Source organism: Typopeltis vanoorti, chromosome 20 (genome assembly GCF_054136105.1).
Source record: "Typopeltis vanoorti isolate ZY-2024b chromosome 20, IOZ_Tvanoo_1.0, whole genome shotgun sequence".
In the NCBI taxonomy this organism is placed as follows: Eukaryota; Metazoa; Arthropoda; class Arachnida; order Uropygi; family Thelyphonidae; genus Typopeltis; species Typopeltis vanoorti.
Genome location: NC_143568.1, coordinates 29167695 through 29195327, shown reverse-complemented (window position 1 = coordinate 29195327; position 27633 = coordinate 29167695). Strand labels below are relative to the sequence as shown.

Below are 27633 nucleotides of genomic sequence, written 5' to 3'. Positions count from 1 at the left end.
TATACAAAAGCCATGACACTTTCATAGTATCATCACAACAGGTAAGAAAGTAAATATTTTCATTTTGCTTTCAGTTACTGAAGCACTTACCTAAGTTAATCACAAAAGTGTACAATGTATAGTTGAATAAGAACGGGAAATTGCAAGCTTTTATTCTAATGTTCTGATTGCTTTCTTGGTGAATCAAGGGCAGTCAGTTTTTTTTGGCAGAGAGATTCTCCCACATCTGTGGAAGATTACTGATTATCAGAATAGCCTGTTACCTTAAAGTCTGCTTAACTTTTGTAGCAGACTTTAAGGTAATTGCAAACCACCTATAAACTAGTATTTGAACCAGCTTCCCTTATCCACTCATCTTAAAGATGAATCGCCCAATATCAACACCAAGAGTGCAATTTACATTGCTATTGTAACCGATTATTCTAGTAATAATAATAGGTCTGCAGCAAAATTAGGCAAACACAAACTATCATGTAGTCAATGGATGGCCTCATTCATTGAGTTTATGTATAGACGTATGCTTAGTGAATCAATAGAATAGAATTAATGCAGAATAGAGTAACATACCACATGCTTTCCACCCTTCTTGTAGTAAGGTGGAAGATGCCATTATCCTAATCACTCTGCTTCAGAAGTTGATCAAAGCCATAAAAAGAAGCCACACCATCATATTTAAGATTGTCATTCTCTAATTGCCAAAAACAAAACTGGCTATCTTTGACTGCACCTAGAGAGGTATTGTCAGAACATTAGAATGTTATGTTCTTGTTTAATTTTTATTGTTAGACATTTTTGTCTAACTAGTATAGTATAAATTTTAAATCCAAAGCTGTCTAAAGTTGAATAGTAATGTCCATTTCATGACAAATTTTGAAATATGCAGTACTTTTCTTATAGCAGCAGAATCATTTTTATTTGTTCTTAGTTATTTAATAGTTCACTAAACTGCCTTTTTGTTCATTACAGGGAAGGCTCGCCGTTGATTTTCAGTGCGCGTCTGTAGTCAGATACTTGCTTTTGACCCACGAGTGCGAAGGCGGTCCGCCTTGGGATAATAGCTGAGAGTTTTGGATAGGCTGAAACTTGTGTTAGCCATGTAAGTAATATATAGCATATGAATCTGTAGCTTACAGAACTTTTTAAAACTATTTTGATGGTGGTTTTGAATAATTAATTTCCAAAAAATTCTTAAACATTGTTTCTTTGTGTCTAAGCAGATGATAGAACCTTGCTTAAAAGCTTCCATACTGGTATCTTTTACATTTCCATAATGTCATTATTAATGATTAAACTTTGCACCTTATCTATTCCAGCAATTTAAAGTCTAGACACTAACAGTATTTTTAAAACTATGTACATCTTTTGTAGTTAGGATATTGCTAATCTACTTCTTCTCTTAGTGTAATTTTTTAGCTTAAGCTTTTGTTTAATTTTGAGATTTTAGGTGCCAGTGTAAAGATACCAAGCAATTTTATAATCTAGGTTTTAATCCCTTTTTCCCAAGTGAAGCAAACAGACAAATAAGTCAAGTTTGCACCTGAACGTAGTTCAAGTCTGAGGCAATTCATGGTAAAGGTGGAGCAAGTTCTGATCACTTTTCTTAGTATTTCCCCCTAATGCAAAGCGCATCCCCTTGCAGAGATGTATGATGCCATGCATTAAAGGCAAGGGCCACTACCCAGACCAGTTTCGAAGTTTATTGAGGTCTCGTCAGTGGGAGCCAGACCCATAAATGCCAAGGTTGAAGTGATGCAGGGCATATAGATTTTACCTAAACAAGTTGCCACAAGGTGCTTTGGCCTTATTAAATAAAAATCTCAAGATGAGAGTAAGATGTAGAAAGTTTTTAGGATAGTTCTTGACATGTAAACATGTCAAGAACTATCCAACATCTGCACAGTATCCACAGCAGACTTTGACATCTATTCCACTCATTCACTGCCCTCCACTAAGTTTTTCTTAGCCATTTATCAAGTATACTTATATAAATATCCTGGAAATAAGGAAATTCCTCTAATTCCATTTATTGGGCCAACATAGTCTCCTAGACAGCTTATATTTCAAGTAGTGTGAATCAGGGCAAATTATGCTAATGGTTATATTCTGTGTTTAGGACCTAGTCTGTTTGTCTTGTTTTTGGTAACACTGTCAACATGGTTCTTTCTTTCTTTCTTTCAGACTTTTCTGTTGGTGGTGCCTATATTGTATTCTGCTGTGGCTGAATACAACATAGGCACCATCTGTAGCTGACTTCTCACTATTTGCCCTGGTTCCTGGATAAAAACAGTGTGGACTTTTTAAGCTAGCAACCCTAGCCAGCATGACATTCTGTTGTATCATTATCCTCTTGTTTATGCTAATAGAAACTGTATTTTTTTTTGGTCTGTTCAATCTCATTTTGGCAGTGCATCCATGTTGATTCACTATCTAGGATGAGGTAAGAACCATGAGAAGATAAATATTGGATTTCATGTTAAAGCTGTGGCCAATTCTCATCCCTTTTAAAGTCCCATTTATCCAGCTTTGTTCCTTGAGTGACTCTGTAAATATTATATTCTTAATCGCATTTCTTCTCTGTTACTTCATTTGAAAAACTGTTAGTGATTACTCCAATCATCCAGATTATCCTTCAGTTTTTTCATTGTCTCTGAAATTTCATTATGAACTCTGATTTATTTTGTGGAATTCCTTCATTTCTAATCTGAATAAAATTATAGAATTAATGTCTTTTTACTGTATGCACCATGGAGTCATGATTTTTCTGTCTGATACAGAAAATCTTTTTCTTTTGAAAACAAGAATCATACTTTAAAGCAGAAAAGTACTGAATTTATAGTGTTTAGTTTATATTTAGTTTTTCCCTTTGATCCCTTCTATATGTATCTTGGCATTATGCATTGTTACTGAATATACAGGAATACCTTGATTATCGCAGTTTCGATTATCACGATTCTCGATTTGTCACGGTTTATAATTTGATACCAAAATTTCAATTATTGCGCTCCAAATTCAAATTATCACAGCCGTGAGATGTAGCCCACTACGTATGCAGCCAGTCACCACTCTCCAGGTATTGCTCTCTTCTACCGCTTCATTTTTATCCGATGGCACCTGCTCACCAGTAACTGTCCGCCTTTGCCTAAAGTACATGTGGATATTTATTTCTTTCTTATTTACTCCTACAATGAATGCTAAAAGAAACAAGGATGATATCAAGTCTACAGCTATCAAGAGAGTACAGTCTAAATGAATCAACTGTTCGCCATATTTTAGACTACTCTGCAAACTATAAGCAACTAGGACAAAGTGCATCGACCTCGTCTGGGTCCCAAACTAAGAAACAGAAGCCATCTTATGATTGAAATGGAAACGCTATTGTCAGTGTGGATAGAAGATTGTAACCAAAAGAGAATTCCTCTTAGTCAAATGACTATAAAAACAAAAGCAATGAATTTGTTTGAAACTTTAAAAAGAAAACAATTAGAAAGCGAAAATGATTCGGCATCAGTAGTGGAAGAAACTTTCTCTGCAAGTTCAGGGTGGTTTGATCGGTTCAAAAAGCGATCAAGCATTCATAGTGTTCGTGTGCAAGGTGAAATTGCAAGTGGCGATGAAAAAGCAGCAGCTAGTTTTCCTGATGAATTGCAACAGATCATTGAAGAAGGAAATTATACCGATGACCAAATACTTAATGCTGACGAAACAGGCTTGTTATGGAAAAAAAATGCCAACTAAAACATTTTTAGCAAAAATGAAAAATTGCAGCCTGGCTACAAGGTTTCAAAGGAGCTTGTAACACTTTTACTATGTGGCAATGCTTCTGGAGATTACAATATGAAGCCTCTCTTTATCTATCATTCACAAAATTCTCACCCACCTAGAAGTTTAGATAAAAATTTTCTCCCTGGTCATTGGAGATTCAATAGAAAAGCTTGGATGACAAACTATTTTTGAGGATTGGTTTAAAAACTGTTTTTGTCCTGAAGCTGAAAGGTACTGCAAGTCATTAAATCTTGATTTTAAAATCTTGTTGATATTAGATAATGCACCTAGTCATCCAACAGCACTGAACGATTTGTGTGAAAATGTAAAAGTTATTTATTTCCCACCACCTAATACCACTTCCATCATCCAGCCAATGGATCAAGGTGTGTGTGAAGAACTTTTTCATAAGCAATAGAAAAGACTACAGGAGATAAAGCTATGACTTTGACAGAATTCTGGAAGGCATTCAATATCAGCAATTGCATTGAGAATGTCAAGGAAACATGGAGTGAAGTAACATCTAGCAACCTGAGAGCAGTGTGGCAAAAGATTATTCCTCACTGTGCAAATGATTTTAAATGATTTGAAAATGAAGTAACCCATGTTATCAATGACATAACTAAGCTTGGCTTTGATCTAGGACTAAAAGAAATTGAGAAATGCGATGTTCAGGACCTGCTTCAGTCCCATGATAAGGAGCTGGATGATAAAGACCTAATTACGATGCTCAAATCGATGATGATGACAAACAAATTGACGTCGCACAGAAGGAATTTACCCTCAAAGAAATGGATGAAATGTTTAGAATTGCTGAAAATTTTAAAGAAAAAATCTTGAACAGCGATCCTAATCTCGAGCGATCAATGAAAGTTCATCAGGATATAGAAAATTCCATCCGTTGCTACTGAGTTTTATACAAAGAAAAAAAAGAGAAATTCCACCCAGACAAGTCTACACCAATTTTTATCCAAGGAAGAATAATTGTATATACTCCTTATATATAAATAAATTAAAGAATGATCTTGTTTTTCTAAATGAACCTTCATTTTTTTACTTAACACATTTCTTTTTTACTTCATATATAAAATCTAATTAATAGATTTGAAAAATCCTTGACAGTGATCACCCATTTTACAAGCATTATTTATCCTGATTATAGCAGATCTGATTATTGTGGTATTTTTTGTGGCAACAATAACTGCAATAATTGAGGTATTCCTGTAGTTGGAACAGTGTTTGAAGAGAAGTAAAGTGAGAATAAAGCTTGCATTTGTTATATCCCTTCTGTAGACTTGGACCTGTTTCCTGGAATCTTCTGACGCCTGTTTAACACAAGCAGCCTACTAGTCATTCCTATAACCATGAAGTCTCATTCAAGCCAGTCTGCTGTAAAAATTGTAACTGACAAAACAGCTTTTCAACTTGTAACAGAAATTGCTAACTGTTCTGTAAGTACTGGTATTTTTCTCAATATTTTGATTAATGTATGGATTTTATATTCGTAGGAGGTTAATGCAACTGACAACATTTATCATACAGAATCTTAAAATCCTTAACACTCCTTGCATCAACAACATTCTGGTAATGCATTCCATTTGCTGACAGTTCTCCATGTAAAAAAAAAAATCTACTCCCTACCCCTTTTCACCACACTCTTAACTTCCAGGGATGGCCTCTGGTTTTTCCTCTCTCACCTACTTTTTTTTTTATAATTCTATCTGGAATCATCTGATAAAATCCTCTTACTAACTTAAATGTATCATGGTATACATTTTTGGTCATTTTTATAGATAGAAATATACTTTTATTAATACAGACCAGTATTTTACAAATAAACATTTATTAAAACCTACCAGTTTCGCCAGCAAACTGTCTGGCTTTTTCAAGGTATTACGGAGATATGAAAGTAAATGCAAATTAAAAGGAACATAAAAAACGTTGTAAACCAAACTAGTATCTATGGTTACATGTTTCGCGTGACAAAGATGGCTTATTGTTCTTATTCATTATCACGCATGCGTGTTTGTTGTAGACTTGTAATGCGATTACTGGCTAGCTGTAGTTCAGATTGATTGAGAGAGAGGATCAAGTTTTTAAGGAAGCCACAATAGTACTAATAACCAGCGGAAACCTCAACAGAAATCAGGGTATAATTCTCAACAGTTCGTGGAAAAACTTGATCCTCTCTCTCAATCAATCTGAACTACAGCTAGCCAGTAATCACATTACAAGTCTACAACAAACACGCATGCGTGATAATGAATAAGAACAATAAGCCATCTTTGTCACGCGAAACGTGTAACCATAGATACTAGTTTGGTTTACGTTTTTTATGTTCCTTTAATTTGCATTTATTTTCATATCTCCGTAATACCTTGAAAAAGCCAGACAGTTTGCTGGCGAAACTGGTAGGTTTTAATAAATGTTTATTTGTAAAATACTGGTCTGTATTAAAAGTGTTTCTATTTAAATGTATCATATCACTGCTTTTCTTCCTATCCACCAAACTGCAATCCACATTTCTTCAACCTCACTCTCTCTCCATAGCCAGCATTCTGATCCTGATATTGTCTTAGTCACTTGTCTGTGAGGCCTCTCCAATGTTTCCACGTCACACTGAAAACCAAGTGACCAAATCTGAGCACAGTAGTCCAAGTGGTAGTTTGACTAGTGCTTTATACAGTGGCACAGCCACTTCTTTATACCTACATGTTAATCTTAGCAGCACTATAATGGGCAGTCTTTACAAATTTCAGTATTTCCTCTAAACTTCACTTATTAATATTAAAACTACAACCCCACTCCTTTGTCCAATTCAAAAAAGTATTCAAATCTTCCTGAAGGGAATTAACATCAGACGTGCTACTTATAATTCCCACAACTTTTCTTCATCAGCAAACAACTGAAGATTCCCAGTGGTCTATGACATATCACGTGGACTGACTGGGTGTTACAAGTTAAACAGCAGGGGCCCAAGAACAGAACCCTGGGGCACACCACTGGTCATGCTCCTTTTTTTTTTTGAGATGTTTCATCATGCTTGCTGGTATCATTCAGAGCCAATCTCTGATCCATCTAACCAATATACTATCTATTCCCATCCTCTGCAGCTTGTACACAATATCATGTGGTAATCTATCAAATGCTTTTGCAAAGTCAAAGAATATCATTGTATATCATACTCCCTTAGATAATGCTCGTTATCTTATAAAATAAAGGAGAAATTGCCAAAACAGAACCTATGCTGACCATCATAGAGAATGCTATGTTCACCAACCAAATCCTGTATTCTATTCCTAACCAATCTCTCAAACACCTTGACTACAACTGCAGTTATATAGACTGGTCTATAATTGGAAATTTCTATCTTAGAACCATACTTGCTGAGTGGTACTAGTTTGCTTTCTTTCCACTCCTTATATTTCATTTATATAAATGAAATTTTATATTTCATTTATATAAATGAAATTTTTATATTTGATTGCCCTTAAGGCATGGTGGAGAGAGAACACACACACACACACACACACACACACACACACACACACACACACACACACACACACAGACCACATTGGGAAGAAAATTTACCATGCAGATAATTGAAGTATAATTAGTGTGCTGTAACAGAAGTCATTTGGCATGCAGGGGTTAACGTAATTGAAGATTGGATAAATGGTAGATTACTCTAATTGTTTGCTTTCAGAATCCCTATTTTTTCCAGTTCTGAGTGCTAAATAGCACAATTCAGATATTATTATTATTACGGGCAACTCCAAGGAGTCGACAGACTCATTGAGGGAGGCCCTAACATGTCAAGAACAACTATTCGTCTTTCACACATTATCTATCATACCTCGCCTTAAACTCATTCACGGTCATAGCACCCACAAAAGACTCTGGCAGCTTATTCCATTCATTTACCACTCTCCAAGTAAAGAACCTAGCTCTAACACCCCTGTTAACCACATTTTTGCCCAGCTTCCATGTATGGCCCCTAGTCTTCCCACCACCAGCCCTATTCTCAAAAATAGATTCTGGATTAATCTTATAGAAACCCTTTAGTAATTTGAATGTCTCATTCATATCACCCCTTTTCTGCCTATCAACCAATTTTTGCAACCCACAAATCTTCAATCTGTTCTCATAAGGTTCATTCTACAGACCTGCCACCATCTTGGTCACTTGTCTTTGGATCCTCTCCCCATCAAAAAGAAACCCTGGCGCCCATATCTGGGCACAGTAGTCCAGATGGGGTCTTATCAGGGCTTGATATAGAGGAACAATAACTTGTTTGTCTGTGCTCGTTGAAGTATTTTTCAGTAACCAAGTGATTTGATGAGCTGTTTTAGCCACTTTTGCAATGTGCCCCCTAAACTTCAACTCCCTATCCACCAACACTCCCAAATCCCTGGCCTCATCAATCTCCCAGAGTATGATTTCACCAATGTGATATACTGCTGCTAATTTTTTCACTCCAAAATGCATAACCTTACACTTTGTCACATTAAATTGACATCCATTTTCCTTAGCCTAGTCCTCCAACCTATCCAAATCATCCTGCAAAATTTTGACATCCTGTGCACTCATAATTGCTCTACCCAACTTTGCATCATCAGCAAACAAGTGAACACTTCCCCTCAGATCCTTTCCTATATTGTTAATAAACAAATTGAAAAGTAGTGGTCCAAGAACAGAACCCTGCAGCACACCACTAGTCACAAGCTGTCTTTTGGACTCTCACCAACCCTATATCCATCCCTATATGCTCCAGTTTACTGATTAGAATTCCATGTGGTATCCTATCAAGCCTTGGCAATATCACTGTAAATCCATAACAACAGTCATTACTGTGTTATAAAACATGAGCAAATTACTGAGGCATGATCTACTCTTCACAAAACCCATGTTGTCCCCCATACAGTATTCCATTTTCATCTATCCAATCCTGTATTCTTCTCTTGAATAGTTTCTCCAAGACCTTGACAAAGATTCCTGATATGGTAATCGGTCGGTAATTTACAACAGCAGTCTTGGAACCTCCTTTATGCAGTGGAACTATTTTCCCCCTCTTTCCATCCCCTCGGGACCAACCCAGACCTGAGACTCAGATTAAACAATGGTCAAGGGTGCTGACAATTCTTTAGCTGCTTCACGTATGAATTGAGCTGGTATACCATCCAATCCCACAGATGTATTGACATTGAGGTTTTGTAATAGACTACTCACCTCCACCTCATTCACCACAATTCCCATATAAACTTTTGGTTCATTCATTTCTGCAATGTCACCAAGTGGATGATATACTCTTGCAAAGTGCTCGCTCAGTAATTCAACTATATCAACTGATTCAGTTACCTCCCTACCATCGGCATTCTTTAAAATCATTCTGCCATATACATTTTTTCTTCTACTTGCAACATATCGAAAAAACTATTTAGGATTGTCTTTATGCTGCATGGCCAATGTTCTTTCGTAATCCTTTTTTGCTTTTCTTACCACACTTGTTACCCTTCTGGCCTGGGCTTTATACTGTTCATGTGTCTGCTGGTTACCTTTCTCCTTAAAATTCCCTCCATAGTTGTTTCTTTTTTTGCAGCTCAAGCTTAATGGTGTTATTCATCCATTTAACTCCTTTATTTGTTATTCGGACTCTAGATATACTGTCAGCCATTGCTTCATGCAAACACTTCTTAACCGCCTCCCATGCACTGTCAACTTCTAGCCCTTGCAGTTTTACATGCCATGGCACTCTACCAATCAAACTCCTAAGCTTGTCATACTTACCAGCCCGATAATTCCACATGTACCCTGTCTGAATTGTAAATTCCACACCTTTAGCCACCTCCCAAGTCAAGACCCTATGATCGCTCTCACCAGTTGGTGGCAACGTGGTCATATACATTACAGCCAAATTCTCAGATGCAATTACTTGGTCAAACACTCTCTGACCCCTCGTATTTTCCATTACATGCTGTCGCAGATAGTTATCCCTTAATAACCACATAAAATCCAATTCCTTCCTCCTATGTGTCCTCTCCTCCTTCTAATCAATGTTACCATAGTTAAAATTTCCCATAATAATTACCCCTCCTTCCACTCATTTCTTCTATTTGCTTATGCATACTATCTCCACCATCTTATTCCATCACCTGGTCTATAGCAGCACCCAACTGTATATTTTGTTCTGCTAGTTTCAATCTCATACCAAATAGCCTCAAATGTGCTCTTTTCTCTATCCTGCGGTTCCACTTCTATTCTCCTTGGCTGTAGCTCATCCGTTATCATTAGTAACACACCTTCCCCCCATTTTATTCTCCCTGTCTCTCCTGAACACACCATACACCTCACATTCAATCATACTAGCTGTGTCATCTTCTGTCAGCCATGTTTCACTAATGCCAATAACCTGTGGTCTGGAAGTGCCAACCAAGGCCAAAAATTCTTCCTTGTTCCTAATACTTCTGGCATTTGTATACATGAACTGAAGAAGTTGAAATAGTTCTTTACGCAGAGCGTAATAGAACTATTTCACTCATTGCGCCAGTGTCATCATTTTTATTTTCCAATGATTCATTCAATCGTTCTGTATGCTTAACTTCATTCTCTCTTACAATGCCAATCTCGCACTACTAATCAGGTACTACCTCACAAAATCCTCATTCATACCTCGAATATCGCTGTTATCTAGATTCTCACTTTCGACAATGTAATCGCTCACACGACCTGAAATACTCTTTAAATCCTCACATTCTTTACACTTTTTGCACACATTCATTCCACAATCATTGTTTAACCAGACTCCAACTGCTCTCCTCGATGCATACATTTAGCAAACGTTACACTGAATCAAGTCTTTTAAGTTAAGATTTTCAGATAAATATGGCAATTGGACGCCATCTTTGTATTCCTCTTTATGGGAGCCATGTGCACAGATAATCGATCTATCAATTTACTATTAAAATACTCAAAAAAACACACAAATCACCCAGACACGTTAAAATACTATGCAAATTCATCAATTTTTACTCAAAATGTCACTTATCTGGTCAGGAGCTATTCTCAGACACTACATACTATATAGCCCTCTATTGATAATATGATAATAATATTATGTAACCATGTAAGCTATTACATAATAGCTGTGTGCAAATTAATTTTTAAAAATAATTTTAATTTTTGAAGTCATCTTCACATTTACTGCACCACTGAAATCTTTCATTGCCTATTTTCATATGTGTAATTAATTTGAATATTTTGAAATGTTCCAGAAAATACAACACATGGAGTTGCAAATAATTGCAAACATGCAGGGTTTTATCTGCATGTGATTACTTTACACTATACACATCTATTGAATCTCATCAACTATTTTAGGGATTAATACATATTTGTTTCTAGACAGAATTAAAAAAAAAGTTATACCACTCACCATTTCTGTTAACACTTTTGTGGAAATTCCAATTCAGAAATTGGATAGCTTTCATCCCTTTTATACCTTGGTTTACATGCTTTCTTTAATGACTACCATTTAGCATTTTGCTATTAATACCAAATAGTATATCTTTTTTCCAACTAACAATAGTTATGGGTTAAAATTCTGCCATGGACATCAGTGTTTGTTAATGTCCTTGGATGCAGTTGAATTTCATTGTCCACTGTGAAATCACCATTGTGCTTATTGCAAGCTGGATTTCCAGATTATGTTTAAAAAAAATAAAACTAGCTTTCAGTTTCAGCACTGCCCTTCTGCTACAGAGACCTGAGTTTTAATCCGATCCAGAACACCTGAATAACCGTTATTAGACTTTACAGTTCAAGGCGAGTTAGCTGTTCTTTCCAGCCAAAGGGTGATTTTTGGAAGAGTAGGATGCAAATACTGTCTAGGATACAAAGAATCTTTAAGGGTTTTTTTTAACTTCAAGAGTTAGCCATGCTCATGAGATTCATGCTTTTTCTTTTCAGAATCTGTCTTTGAAAGGACAACATATAGGCAATTACTTCTACAAATTTAGATAGAATTAATTGCATGAGCATAAACCATTGTAAAAGATGAGAACTTTTGTTGTTCATGTTACTTTACTAATGACATGATCCTGAACATGGACTGTCAAATAATTTTTATCTTGGCTTCTTTTTTGTAGTCTTGAAAAATTGAATTTTTGCAAATGAAGCTATTCTTAATAGCTTGGTATAAGGGAACACACCAACCAGTTTGGTCGTAATCTATTTTTTCTCATCTAGTGTAACACTTCATTAAGTTCATCAACTGGCATGTTAAACTTACCTAGTACTACTGTGCGAGATAAGTTTAGCCTACCACTTATCTGTGTTCAATACAGTTGTCACTAAAATTAATAACTTTAATCTTAGTAATGTAATAAGTTTATGCATCTTTTAACTGTAACAACACCCTTACTTTGAATTTTATCTGATATTATGAACAGCAATAGAATAAAATAATAGTTTAAAATAAACAATTTTATAATTCGTGGTGAAACACTGTGCATTGGTTGATTTACTGGCACGGCAGTGAGCACAGCTGTATAAATGGGCATTAGTCATAGTCAGTGGTGTGTTGAGACCGGTTGTTAATGTTTTTAAGTCGGGCGAGCTGGTTATTAAAATTCTTTATGAAAGGATAGATGAATGGTGGTATATACTTTTTCTCGTAAATATTTTGAAATTATATAATAAACACTTACATATATTATTATCAAAAATAAATGCATAAAGGAGAATTCACAAACTCAATTTACGAACAGGAATTTGGAAACTATTTTATTTACTAAACAATGTCTGTAGTCATTAAAACACAAACATGTTATCAAAACTTCTGAACTGGGTATTTGAATAAACAATGTCTTACTTTTTGGCAAATTTCCAAGAACTTGCAACATACTGGGAAACATACAAAATGCAACATTGTTGCACTATCGATAAATAAGAAAAATTCGTCGCGACAGCTACAGTCTGGTCATTTGATTGACTAAGAGTGGTAATATTAGTGTTACATTTTTTTTGTTCAGGATTTCATTTGCTAATAGGTAAGTTGTAGGTAATATAGGAAAATTTTCTTTAATGTTTTTTTATATTTTTTATAAAGTTATATTATTTTTATATTTTTTTAATTTTATATAATTAAAAAATCAGGGTTAGAGTTTTGCGGTCGAAAAAGTGGATAGCCATTAGTTGAAAAAATGAAATAGAACGAAACTTCTTAAACATTAAAAGGACAAATGTTGAAGAAGCAGAAACAAAGACATCTGAAGATACAATAGAACTTTGTGAAGAATCAAATTTTTCATAAAGTGAGCCGGTTGTTAAAAATTACCAACACACCACTGGTCATAATTAAAACATTGTGTTGGAAAAGTTGTAAGGTGGGATATTACTGTATTATGCTCACTTCAACAAAATGTTGTGAACTTCAGATCTGTCCACCACCAAATACTTTTGTCTCAATATAGTCCAATTCCATCAGCAAACAGCTTCTGAACTTTTCATTCTAGAGTTCTTACACCTTACTATTAAACTGGCTACCATTATCCTTTGACTGTTTCGTTGCCTTAGCCAGTTTGGTATCACCAAACCACTGTCTTCTCCTTAGTATGATTTCCAGTATTATTAATGTGCAAATAAACAGCCAGTCTGTCATCTGATTTCTGGATTTCTCTTATCCATGTCACCAACTTAGTCTATCCCCCATTTGCTCCATGTTTCATAATAGTTGTTATATCATGTAACACCTTCACAATCCAGCATTATCATGGTGCAGTTATCTTTCTCATCTGTCATACTCTTAAAGCCTGACCTACTCTTCACAATGCCATGTTGCCCCCATCCTCCCCTAGAGGAATGTATTTCTGTCCACACATTACTGAATTTTACCAATAGAAGTTTCTTTTCTTGTTATATTATGCAAACAAACTGCAAAAAATCTATGCTTTGGGATGTTGTGTATTGTGATTAATTTTTTGAACTTTTTTTTTTTTTTTCAGGAACAAGAAGAACCTTTCTTTGTGGTGGATATAGCAGATGTCGTGTTGAAGTACAAAGTTTGGAAACTGAAAATGCCTCGTGTCCAACCCTTCTATGGTAATTTATGAAAGTTTTCCATCACTGACTTCATAATTTTGGTTTAATTTGCTATCTCACACTTGCTTATTGGAATTTTTGTTTATTGTAGCTGTGAAGTGCAATGATTGTCCTGTTATACTTCACCTTCTGGCAGCCTTGGGCACTGGATTTGATTGCGCTAGTAAGGTAAGTAAGGATGAAATTAACTGTTATTCTATTGGCATATTTCTAATTATGGGGTAGACTATTGCAAAATAAGACAAATAGCAAACCAAAACTTGCTATTGTTATGTAGTACACCTTGCTGCAAACCTTAATGTTTTGTCCTTAATATATTGAGAAATTTTTGACAGATTCCTATGAATATGAGGTTGTCTGTCATCAGCCAGGTAATTTCATAAACCTGATTAAATTCATATGGATGATTCACCCATATGGATGAAGCATATCATTTAATTTAAACCCCTTGTGTTCATATTTTCTTAAGGCTAAAGTCTCTTGCTGAAATAAACATAACATAACATTCAGAATGCCAAAAAATTATACTGTTTACCTTATCCAAGTAAGCAAAGTTTGTGTGAAAGTAAATCTACAATGCAGTAGAAATCGTTTTGGGACTTCCTATAGTTCATTACATTATACACATAAGAAAGGACTGCTTTGCATTATGGGATACAAAGGAAATTAATGTGAAATCATTAAATTCTACATACAAGTAACCTAGTTATGAAGAAACTTCATGGTCTCTTTGTTTGCTTACACTTGGATAAAGGATTAAATAAGATTTAATTAATTCATAACCAAGTGAATACTTTCTACGAGCAAAACATTTTTGATCCTAAAACATAACATGCAATACAGCAAGTATTGGGAGTTTTACCCGTCTTAGAAAGAGAATTAGTTTGAAACCATGTTAGGTAGTGATAATTTAAAGCTACACTAATAAAAAGCAAATATGTGTGATTACTATTTGCAGTACTTAAAAGTGCAGCCTTTAAATTAAATGGTTAAGGTTATGTAAATCTTTTGTGATCATAAATTTGGAGCTCTTATTTAGTTTGTTCCTAAATTTTAAGTAAATGTTGTATAATTTGATAAGGTTTAATAGTGTACTGAATTTCCTTTTTTTTTTTTCATTAGTATATATGCCTGGATGAAATCTCATCCATTCTTTTGCTTACTATATAAAGTGAATATTGCATATATTTCTACATTTATCCACTTGCAATTTTTCCCCTATTCTGTACTCAATACTGTTAATTGTCACCAATATGATATAACTAGCAAATATTCATTGAATATTTGTGTAGCCTCTTGCAGTTAACCTATCTCCAACAGCAAAATTAATTCAATTACTTGCTTCCTTTACTATCTGAAAAGAATTCAGATTTTTTTTTTTGTTCTACTCCTGTCCTATTCCAACATCTTTCTTGCACTTGTCATTTTTCTGATCTGCATTTTATACTCACATGGTCTGCTAAGTACTCTCCTGCTTATCTTGTTTTATTTTCCAGCTTCATCTGTCTCATGTACATTCTGAGTTGTTAATTGGTTGGAAATACTTAAGTTTGAATTCTGTTTAGAATGTGAAACATTTTCTTTTATGAACTGTTCAGTAGTTACCAGATCTCAATGGAGATGGCAGATTATTAGCCATGAAAATTACATGCAATCACCATTTTTGTAGCTAGGATTAATTGCTCTATTATAGTCTATATTTAGGCTAGGCTTTATAAAAACCTAATGCATTGAGAAAGATCTATATTATAAATAATATAGAATTAATAACGAAGATGTATATTATAAATAATTGATAATTATGTATTAATTTTATTGTATACCTAATTGCTTGATCATATTTTTTTTAGAACGAGATTGAAGCTGTACTTGACAGTGGAGTTGAAACATCTCGTATTATTTATGCCAATCCATGTAAAACTCGCTCTTTTATCAAGCATGCTGCAGCTGTTGGAGTTGATCTGATGACATTTGATAACAAGATGGAACTACATAAAGTGAAAGCTCTTCATCCAACTGCCAGGTTAGTAAATTTTTATTAATTGAAAATAATATAAACTTAAGCAAGACATAGTGAGCTGGCATTATGGTTGGTTGTTTAACTTTTCTTGAAAGAATTATATGTAATAGTTTTTTTGCTGTAATGAATATATCTTTGCCAATAGGAAAGCTGACTCTGCATATATTGTTTCTTAAAATTTTGAAAAAGATCAGAAAATTTTGATCTTTTCACAAACTGACAAACCTGTTTGTCAGTTTGTGAACTTGATGGGTACAGCTGACTTGCATTGTATAAAATGTCTTCATAACGAGCTGTGGAAAGTCTTGATTATAGTCCAGAAACACGAGGTTCTTCTAAAGAATATTCATAAACTATTCCTATGGTTCAGAGTTAATTCTGTGTAGGGAGTCATCTGTACTTGTGTATTATTTTTCTCCAAAAAATGTTGGATATTAGTTATGTAATTTAATTGTATTATCTATTCCTCAAAGCAAATTTTTATGATTTTACTTTCAGTGTTATTGCATATTATAAATTTTTGTTCTCTTCCATTTGAAAGAATTTTTAAATATAATTTTCAGTTTTAAATTTCACATGGACCTGGTTTTTCAATGAAAATCTGGCTATGGGAAAGATGCCAGGGAATTGAAGGAAGGTTAGATAATGCCATTGCATAAGGGCAGTAACAGACTGGAAGTGTCTAATTATAGGCCAGTTTGTGTGTCATCAGTAGTTAAGATCTTGGAGAAATTAGTGAGGGACCGTATATAGCGTTGGACAGATGAGGGTGATGTTATCTGTGAGAGTCAACATGGATTTGTGAAGGGGTGTTCTTGTTTTAGTAATATGCTAGCCTTTTATAATAAAGTTACATGATGAGGGAAAGGCATATACTGCGATTTTCTTGGACATTTGACAGGGTATTATTAGTTTATTTGACATAAGCTAATATTCAAGTTGCAGCACATGGATGTGGATGTCAGGTTGGTCAACTGGATTCAGGATTGGCTATCCAATAGGTATCAGAGATGTGTATGGTTGGGCAGTTTCAAGGAGGTGGAGGGTTACAGGTGGGGTCCCACAGGGCTCAGTACTGGGACCTATATTATTAAAACACTTAAGGAATTGAACAACGTAGCTAAGGATATATTACACTTTAATAAATACTTTCCGATATTTCAGCAACATCACATTGCCATCTTCTAAAGGAACTTACAAAAAAGGTACATGCACGTACCTTTTTTGTAAGTTCCTTTAGAAGATGGCAATGTGATGTTGCTGAAATATCGGAAAGTATTTATTAAAGTGTAATATATCCTTAGCTACGTTGTTCAATTCCTTAAGTGTTTTAATAATGCATAACCAATGTATAAGCCTGTCTATGGGACCTATATTGTTTAACCTTTATATTAATGACATGGTCAGTGGATTGCATGGGTATATTCAGTTGTTTGCCGATGATGTGAAGCTGGGCAGGGTTAGTAATAGTGCAGATGTGGTGACCCTGCAAGAGGATTTGAATAAGCAAGACAGATGGGTAAATGAATGGGGGTGGGTGTCAGTTTAATGCAGCAAAATGTAAGGTCTTTGGGTTTGGGACACATCGATGGGACATTGCATACTCTATTGGTGGAGCTATACTGGAGGAAGTAGGGGAGACAAGGGATTTGGGGTTGATGATTGATAGAAACCTGAAATTCAGGGTACATATTGCAAAGGTGGTGAAGGTAACACAGAGGATTGTTGCAATAATGAGTAGGACAGTGACCTGCAGAGATAAGTTATCATTCCGTTGTATAAGACCCTGATCAGACCACACTTAGACTATATTATTCTCAGGTTTGGTCCCCAGGATTTGAAGGGGATAAATTAACGGTGGAAAGGATATAAAAGCGGATAACAAAGATGGTTTCAGGACTGGCTGAGGGAATGTGGACTGCAGAGGTTGGTGGATAGAAGGAGAAGTGATATGATTGAGACTTTAAACTGTTGAGAGGTAGTTACAGGGTTGACACTGGGCAGTTCTTTTGCTCAGTTGACAACGAGAAAGAGTGATGACAAGGAGTCATCCCTGGGAGTTAGGAAAGGAAACTGTGAGCAAGAGAGTGAGGAGCCATTTCTTTGTATGGAGGGTGGTTGAACTTTGGAATGCATTGCCTGATAGAGTGGTGAAAGCGAGAACGGTCAATGAGTTTAAGGAGTGGTATGATAGACTGTTTACCTAGGAGGGAACTCCCATGATGAGTCTTTTGACTCCATGGAGGCCTGAATAATACTATTTTTATGACGCCCTGAAAAACCTACTTTTATATAAGTTTTTAGCTTAAGTTAAATTAAGTCCAGTTCTATATAGAGCAGAAAATTTTTCATCTGACTAAACAAACTAACTGATCTGAGAAATTTTTTTTTGAATCTGGACCAGGTTTATATGAATCGCAAATTACATCACAAGAAGTTCTAAACTTTCATTATCTGCATACTTATATTACAATTATAGTACCACAACTGTATTCCTTCTCAGGAAAAGGCAGTTTGGAAGACTGTACAATAATGTTGAATTCAAACATAAATAATTATAAAGTTTTTTAACATTTGTTATAATCAAGTGTTCATGTTCAGTAATTTAATTATTAAATGCATTTTTAGTTATATGAATCCAGTGTATACATAAAGTAGAAACAAATTTTTGAAATTAAATTGTTAATAACAATTCAGTGAGATGAATGAAAATTTCTCTCACTGAATTTTCACAAAATTTTGAGAAAAGGTTAATGGTTGACTTTTAAAAAAAAAAAAAAAAAAAAAAAAAAAAAAAATCATTTAATATTTCCATTTAAAAGTGGCTTTTGAAAAACCACTTTAAAAATAAAGATTTTCTATTTTTGCATATTAATTGCTATTGATATTCATTTCAGATTAGTTATTAGAATTAGAGTTGATGACAGTAGTGCCACGTGTCGCCTTGGCATGAAATTTGGTTGTGACGTTGATGATGCACCCGACCTGTTACAGTTGGCTAAAGAGCTGGGACTTAATGTTGTTGGAGTCAGGTAGGTATAAGATTATTGCAACAGTTATCATTTCTAAACATCTATTCTATAATATCTTCTAAATTAATAGTTTTTAAGCACCTTTAGTTTTATTCTTATACATATTTGAAGATGTGCTTTTTTTTTTCTTCTAGTTTTCATGTAGGAAGTGGTTGCCGCGACTCTTCTGCTTATTCCAAAGCTGTTGCTTCTGCTCATGAAATTTTTACAATTGGTGAGGGAATGGGTTTCAACTTCACTCTTCTTGATATTGGTGGTGGGTTTCCAGGAACTAGAAATGAAGTAATTTCATTTGAAGAGGTAGGTTATCAAATTCATTTTAACTTTTTAAATTATACATTTTTGGTCGTTTTATAATAGAAATACAATTTTATTAATACAGACCAGTATTAATACTTTCATATCTCCGTAATGCCTTGAAAAAGTCAGACAGTTTGCTGGCGAAACTGGTAGGTTTGAATAAATGTTTTTATTGTAAAATACTGGTCTGTATTAATAAAATTGTATTTCATTTAAACTTTATTTAAATCAATTTCAGTATATGCTTCACCACAAAGCAGAAATCTGTAAATTAAATGGAAATTTTAGCTTATGGACAAGATTAAGGTACCATGAGGATTAGTTACATTTGCTGTTACCCTTCCCTCATTCCTATTAAATTTTTACCATTTGGCTAGCTGTCAGTGACGACTAAGTGTGGCTACTCATCGGTGTTTAAACGTTTTGAGGTTGAAAGCCCTTTCTATCCTTTAAAAACTTTAAAAAAGGAATTAGAGAATTTTAGTCATCACTTATGCATTAAGCTAGTGGATGCATGGATTAGGTTTGTTTTTATGGGTTTTGTTGAAAGTTGTAATCCCACGTCACACCCCTTCTCTTTACTTAAAGAAAAGAAATGGCTCAAAAAAAATATGTAATTGGCCACTGTTGCATTATGCCCTGTTATATCGTTGTTCTATATTTAATTATTGTTTTATTCTTAATTTCTATATCTATGCTTTTTATACTTAATTGTTTACTTTAATCTATCCTTTCTCTGGGGATAAACCTTATACGATCAAGATCCTACCGGCTGTTCTATTGTTATATATTTATCTTTCGTTATTTATTCCTTCTTCTCTTACTTTAATCTTATTTTTATATCTATGATTGTTTCCTCTTCAGATACTGGCAAATTTATATATTGCTGCACCAGCTAGTATCCTATAGCAGAAAAGATCTTTACTCAGGGAGACAATACTAGATTCTTAGCTTTCTTACCCAATATCTTATTTAACTGCCGTATAGATCTAGATTATTGCAGTTGTAACCTAAATCTATATTTTATATTCACTCTCTAAATCCTTCCTGCCAAAATAGGTTCTATTAAGTGGTAATTTGGAATCTTAATCAGGCATGACTCAGGTTCAGGGAAATATGACATGTTTATTGGAATATCAAATACACATTACAAACTCATACACTTAATTATCCTCAATACTAAATAAACTCGAACTAAGAGATTAACACATTTAAAACTTATAAGGCAAGCTAAACACAGTAATTACACATTGGGGTATAAATCAAATGATAATAAGTTAAGCTAAATTCCTTCTAGCAGTATTACTCATAAGAACAAGCTATCAACCATTCTAATATGTTACTGAGACACTAAATTCTACCTTTCATATTGCATCAAGTTAATCCTATCACATACAAGTTACAAAAGATCTCTCCTAAACAATTCTTCTTACTCACAAATGAGGTTAACTTTCTAAATAGTGACTGTCCACAGAGTTCCTTACTATAAAGTTCTTAATTTCACAATCATAAACAATCTTCTTTCTTCTAATGAACATTCACACAAAATTAGAGCAATAGCACCTTACCGACTTTTTTCCGCGTCATTCTGCGCCATGTGTTTTTCTGGATATTTCTAATCTATTTTGGCTGTTTATATGCCGACGTAGGGGTTACACTATCTTCATTCTTTCTGCAGGAAACGGACTCAAAATTTTTGCATTTCAGGAACAACTCGTTGGGGCTTTTCAGTGATGGCCTGATTCTGCTAGGACTGGAATTTTTACCTTCAGCTTTGCATAGAATCCAGCTTCATTTCTTTATGAACGCTCGCTCCCCGACATCACAGACTTCACTGCCCACCAACTTCCAAACCACCCAACAGGAGAACGATATGACAAGAGATCAAGAAAAGGCCTATTGTTCCAGGATCAAACTCCCCCTTTATACTCCTATAGAGCAGCCTCATTTTGCACACAATCCTTACTAATTTCCCCCTTTGGCTTATCCTTCATTTCTATGACGCTGATATACTCGGATTCATAGAATACATGGTTACGTGATTTTTCCGAATAAGCTACCCCCGCCAGCATTACGCATGTAGCTTTAGGCCTTCCAGGAATTAATACTTAACAGGTTTATGATGACTCACAATAGATTTTACATAATTTAAGTAAGGCTTAAATTTAATTCACATTATCCCTCTTTTTTAAGACATACAAAAATAAAATCTCAAATTAATCACAATAGCTTAAATATAAGGTGCTTAAATAAAGAATACAAATTTTTACATAAAGTGAAGTTTCACTTTTAATTACAACTGATGTGCAGGTATTTCTCTGTTTGCAATTTTTTATATGTTAGACCCAAAATGAATTATTTCTTTCCAAGATTCCTTCATTTTGGATTTAACAGCCCTTACTGTGACTATTTAAACTAGAGTAGTTTACTACTGATATCTGTTACCCTGCTGTTCCATTTGTAGAATTTGGGTTAACACTTAATGGATTAGCTTTTGTAAGCTTGTTATTATAGCTGCTGAATGGAGCCATAAGTTACATTTATCTGTAACATTAGTCAGGATTTGAACTAAGTGAAGCTGTTGCATTTTAAAATTCCATGATTTCATTTCTGCAGTTTCAGAAACCAATATTTATTCACTGGTGTTTTCTAGGTTAGTTTCATATTTATTTGAATACCTCAGTTTCAAAAATATTGAAGTCAGTGGGTGGTTTTGAATACTATTTTTTCTCATCAGTAGACTTACCTGAAATAAGATTATGGCATAAATATGTGTAATATCCCCACAGAAATAGAACTAAAAAACAACTTCGTTTGTGGTTATGAAATTAATCTTTAATTAGGAATATAGTATGGTAATAAGTTTCAGCACTGTTCAGATTTCTTCTGGTTAGCAGAATTACAGCAAAAATAGCAGTTGCCATACTGCAAGCTGTTTGTAATATGGCAAATGTCATTTTTAATTGCAGTATGCCATACTACAAATGCTTGTTACATAAGCCTTATTCTTTAGGGAGTATTTGCTATATACATCTCTTTAATTTCCTTATATTAAGACATGAAAATGGAAGTATGGATATACACAAACTGGTCTATACATGGATGTAAGTCTCCTAACGTAGGCTATTAATTATGTGGAATTTTTATGTATGTTGGAGTTGCTCTTTGTACAATGATTACTTAACTTGCATTCCATTTATCATTCTATTACATAATCATTCTATATTCTAGTGCACTTATCATTTCTATTAGTAACAACATCCCACTAACTCACATTGACTTTAGCTTAACCTCTTGGCCATAAAATCTTTCTGCTTCAAGCTGGGTGCAAGTATATAATAGAAATAACAGTTCTAATTCATTTTGATAAATGTACATTAATGCCCCATTTTATGACAGTACACTCATAACTGCACTGTTCAGTTATGACCAATTCCCATTTATGACAGTTCTAGTGACAGTGTTCCACTATTTTTTAACTTTTTAAAAAAAATGGTTAAAATTTATAACTTGTTTTATTCTTTACTAATGGCAAATAAATTCAAAGTAAGGGTTGCTGTGTGATGGAAATATCTGTGAACCTGTTATGAGTGTTTCCCAAATCTTCGGAAGCTTAATACAACCGTATTTATTCGGAAGCTTAATACAACTGTATTAAGCTTCCGAAGATTTGGGAAACAATGATCACCAGAGGTCCCACCTTACATTCCAGGCCACTTACTACTGCCCTTAGAGGGCACTCCAACTAGATAGGACTTTAGTGTCACCCACGTGGTTGGGCTCAGTATTGTTTATTATTTGTGTATGTTACATTTAACTGTTTTTGTAATCCCTGTAGATGTCCTAGTGACTAGGACGAAATATAGGAAGTATTAAATTTTATTTTAATTCTTTTTGAGTGTTGTAAAAAAAAAAAAAAAAAAAAAAAAAAAAAAAAAAAAAAAAAAAATCCATTAAGCCTCCAACATGATATAATAAATTTTAGTTTAATCCTTTATCCAAGTGAGCAAACAAACTTTGCGCCTGAAAGTATCTTCAGGACTGGGATAAGGTAGTGCAACTCGTTGCAAAGGTGGAGCAAGCTAACGTCGCTCCTATCTCAGTATCTCCCTGCGGATATGTATAATGTTGTGCATTAAGGGAAGGGCCTCTACCCAGACTAGTTTCGACCTTTATTGAGGTCTCTTCAGTGGGAGCCAGGCCAAGAGTTGGAGATACCAGGCAGAAGCATTAGCAAGGTCATCTCTACCTATAGGAGTTGCCAAAGGGTGTGCCACCTTTCTATTAAATTACTCTGGATCTTTTCCCATACTTCTGCATTTTAGGTTTTTGAATGTAATGTTGAATGGCTTCTGAACTACTTAATGTTTCATCTTCCTCTTAATGTGCTAGCTGATTGCCTGTTACAACACACTTGGCTACATGTTACTGAAGATAGGTAATTGATTGGCGCTCTGGCTGGTTTTTGTTTCTGCGATGGGAGGTGATCCCTAACTATCTGAGACTTAGTTGAAAATCTCTTAAGGGTTCATCATGATCCATGCATTTCTAACCAAAGGATGGCTATATGACCAATTGTAGATAGCATGTTATTTGACCATTTCTCTAATAAGTCACATTTTGTACTAATCCCCCTCCCCTCACACACACACACATAAACTATTCTAATTTTTGTTATTTTTATTCAGATTGCATCTGTCACAAATGCTGCACTAGAGGAATATTTTCCTGAAGGATGTGGAGTTGATATAATTTCTGAACCAGGGCGCTACTTTGTTGCATCTGCATTCACACTCTGTACCAACGTCATTGCAAAGCGGGAGGTTCCTATTCCTGAAGAAAATGGTAAGAGGATATTAATATTTCTGAATTATCTGATGCATTATTACTATATATTTGTTATAGCATTATCTACTATAGAGCATACTTTGTGAGAGGAAACTTGAAACAGGATCATAAAATCTGAGTTACCAAGAAGAGGTAACTTCTTCTGTATATCTGGAAGGAGAATTGGTTAAGAACAGATGAGTATTGAGAGAACAGGATTATCTGTTAATTTGGTTGGTAGACTGACAGCTTGTGCTTAAGAGCACTGGATAAAAACCAGATGGTAATAAAAGAAACATTGAATGCCTAACATTCGAGAGATTCTTCAAAAAAAGGGTCGCAACATCAACTCTTAATAACATTGAATAAATCGCCAGTCTCCAAGACAAGAAAGAGAACTACAAAAGTGTGGTTTCTTTACCTTGTATCAAGAACATTAGGGACAAAATGGCAAAAGTCCTACAAGAACATCATTTAAGCTGCCTTTAGACCTGTACAAAAATTATCCACAATGTTAAGATCACCAAAACAACCACATCAACCTATCAAGAGACTAAGAGTTTATAAAATGTATTGCAATTGCAGTCTGATATGTTGGAACAGCATTACCTTCTAGAGTAATCGGTCTAAAAACATGTCATATGTAGAAGTAATAAGCATAAAATCTGGATTGGGCTTTTGCACTAACAATGAAAAACAAGTCCATTGGAAATCATAAATACCATACGTAGAAGTTAATACTTGCAAATTTAAAGAGGCTAGTGTGTTGATACGATGTCCAACCCAATGTAATAAAAACCATTTCGTGATGTTAAATAAACTTCGGACAGCATCATATTTTAGAGATCTACATATTGATGAATTAGGCAACTAGACAATGTTAATATCCTCATCTCGTTCTTGCATTCGATGTGTATTGCATGTTGAATTAAAGTACTTAGGAATCTCCATGTTAATACCTCTTTCATATTTGAGTTTGTCAATCTCGCCAATTTCTCATGGATGATAATCAAGAAGGATAAAATATAACTTGATAGGAAAGGTAGTCAGCAGCCCTGGTATGACAGTGAGATGAGGCAGAGGGCACAGATGATGAATATGTTAGTGGAAATGTTGAAGATAAAGGAGTGCAGTTTGTTAATGTGTGGAATGAGTTTGAAGGATGAATTGAAGAGTCAAAGTGAACTGCATATGATTAGTTATGGTTAGAGTCATTTGGAGAGACTGTTGCTGGAAGGGAGAGAATGAATCGGAGATAGTTTACGAAGTGATGATGTGGGAAAGTAAGGAAAGAGATTGAAGTGGTGTTTATGAATGCACAAGTGGGTAGCATGAGTGTAGAGAACAAGTGTACAATTGGATTTCAAGAAAGTTCTGGTATGGGTAAGGAGAAAGAAATGGCTCAAAGAAGATTTGGAGAAGTCCACTAATAAGTGGTACAGAGAAGTGAAGGCTGGATAACTGGAATAACAAGGAATAAGAAATCTCATTGACATTTTGTTGTTGAATGTTTTCCCACTGGTTCAGGACACAAGAGTATACAGAGGATTTGAAATAGGAAGTGATAACATTTAATGTTGAGCAGGATATAGTTGAACTTCATATTGAAAAGAAGGGTATGTAAAAAAAAAAAAAAAGTGTTGAAATGAATCAAAGTTGAACAGCTATCAGATTTGAACTATAGATCAAATACACAAATGTTACCCAAGATAACTGAAGTGTTAACTTGGGAACTCTTTCAGTGGCAAACCCTAAAGAAAACTGACTGATTCAGCCAGAGACATGTGGTGAGGTTAATCTTCAAGCATAGAAAAATCAAAACTCCATGGTGGACTCAGGAAGTTGGAGGCAATCAAGGAAAAGAAGAAAGCATATCGAAAGTTCCTGGCAAGTAAGTCCAGCTTGCAAAGTCTTAGGGAATACAGAAAATGCAAGATTGTTAAATTAGCTAAACAGAAGTCATGAGAAGACTTTGATAACATAGAAATTAATGTCAGGAAGATGGTAAATATTCTGGGGACTATTGAAAAGCTCAGAAATGGAGGAAAGAGTACTATAAGAGGAATTAGAGATTACAAAGGAGGCAAACTGAGGATAAAGATTCTTGATGTATAGAGTAATTATTTTGAAAGATTGCTAAATGAAACAAGCAGTGACAGCATGGTGGTAAAAAAACACTCAACAGGAATGTCATCTGGAATATGTATCTGTACTTGAAGTACAGATTTGTAATAGGTTTTCAACTTGAAGTTGAAAAACTATTACAAACCTGAAATATGGAGAGGTAGCTGGAGTAGATGTTTGACCAGAAATGCTGAAATATGGAGGTATAAAAGTTTTTACAGTGGCTACACTGCATAATTCAGAAAGCCTGGTCAGAGGGTAAAGTTCCAAATGATTGGAGTAGCATGCCCAGTGCCTATCTATGAAAAAGGGAATAAAACTGAATGTGAGAATTGAAGGAATTTCTCTAAAGAGTATTTCTGGTAAAGTTTATGCAAGTATACTTGAGAGAAATGGCTAAGAAAAATTGAAGAATGAGCAAGGTTCAGGCCAAACAGAGGTTGTCAGCATCAGATTTTCATTTTAAGACAAATAGTCTTAAATGGGAAATATAACCATTCTGTATCTGCAAAAGGCATATGACAAAGTACTGAGAGAAAAGCTGTTCAAAACGATCCAGTTATATGGTGTAAATGTGACATATCAAGCAATACATGGTCTCTCTCTGTTTGAGTTGTAAATCAGAAGTTAGAATTAAAGGAGGTATAGGAAGATGGTTTGATAAGTTAGGTTTGTGATGAGTGCACATTATCTCCACTGTTATTCATTCTATATGGATCACATTATGAAGGAAAGAGGTATTGAATGTGATATCAAAATTGGAGATATTTATCTTAGCTATTTACTTTATGCAGATGGTATTATCCTTTTAAATAAATTCAGGAAAGTTTGCAGGATTTCCTGACCAAAATAACTGCTATAATAAATTTATGAAAATCATTAAAAAAAGACCATGAAAATAGGTAGGATCATTGAAACAAACTCCAATGGATAACCTATAGAAAAAGTAAAACATTTCATTTATTTTGGCACAGTTTTTTTTAGTGAAGATGGCAAATTCTATTTGTAAATAGACAGCAGAATTAGCAAAGCTGGTTTTGTGGGAAGTCAACTGAATAAATTTATTTGGAATAGGAGATTAGTCAAAACACTAAACCAGTATACAAGACAATGTTCAAACCAATTGTAACTTGTGGATCTGAGAGCTGGGTTAGAAATAAAACACGACCAAAAACTGACACCAGATATGAGTCCTGAGAAAGATTAGGGGACTGAACAGATGGAATGAATGGCAGTATCATAACAGAGTTAATCTTAGATAGTATGGCCACTTAAACAGAATGGAAGAGGAAAAATTAACTAAACAAGTGTTCTTTGCCAGGATGGCAGGAAAAAGACCCACAGGAAGACCAAGATCTAAGTAGATTGATAGAGTAAAAAAAGTGCCTAAGAAGACAAATTGATAATACTGGAATATCGACAGATAACAGGTTAATCTGGAGGAAAATTGTTGATAGGAGGCTCCTA

The 27633-nt window shown here is 34.6% G+C and overlaps 1 protein-coding gene across 1 annotated transcript in view; it reads left to right on the top strand.

The window, feature by feature from the left end:
* Positions 1-27633, top strand: part of LOC150095316 (ornithine decarboxylase-like) — a 62959-nt gene that overhangs the window by 20975 nt on the left and 14351 nt on the right. The window contains exons 2-9 of the mRNA XM_090410748.1: positions 967-1096; positions 5056-5213; positions 13767-13863; positions 13955-14031; positions 15714-15886; positions 18781-18915; positions 19050-19215; positions 23904-24060. Of these exons, the coding sequence (XP_090266874.1) occupies positions 5127-5213; positions 13767-13863; positions 13955-14031; positions 15714-15886; positions 18781-18915; positions 19050-19215; positions 23904-24060 (892 nt within the window). The 5' untranslated portion in view covers positions 967-1096; positions 5056-5126. The remainder of the gene's footprint in view (positions 1-966; positions 1097-5055; positions 5214-13766; positions 13864-13954; positions 14032-15713; positions 15887-18780; positions 18916-19049; positions 19216-23903; positions 24061-27633) is intronic.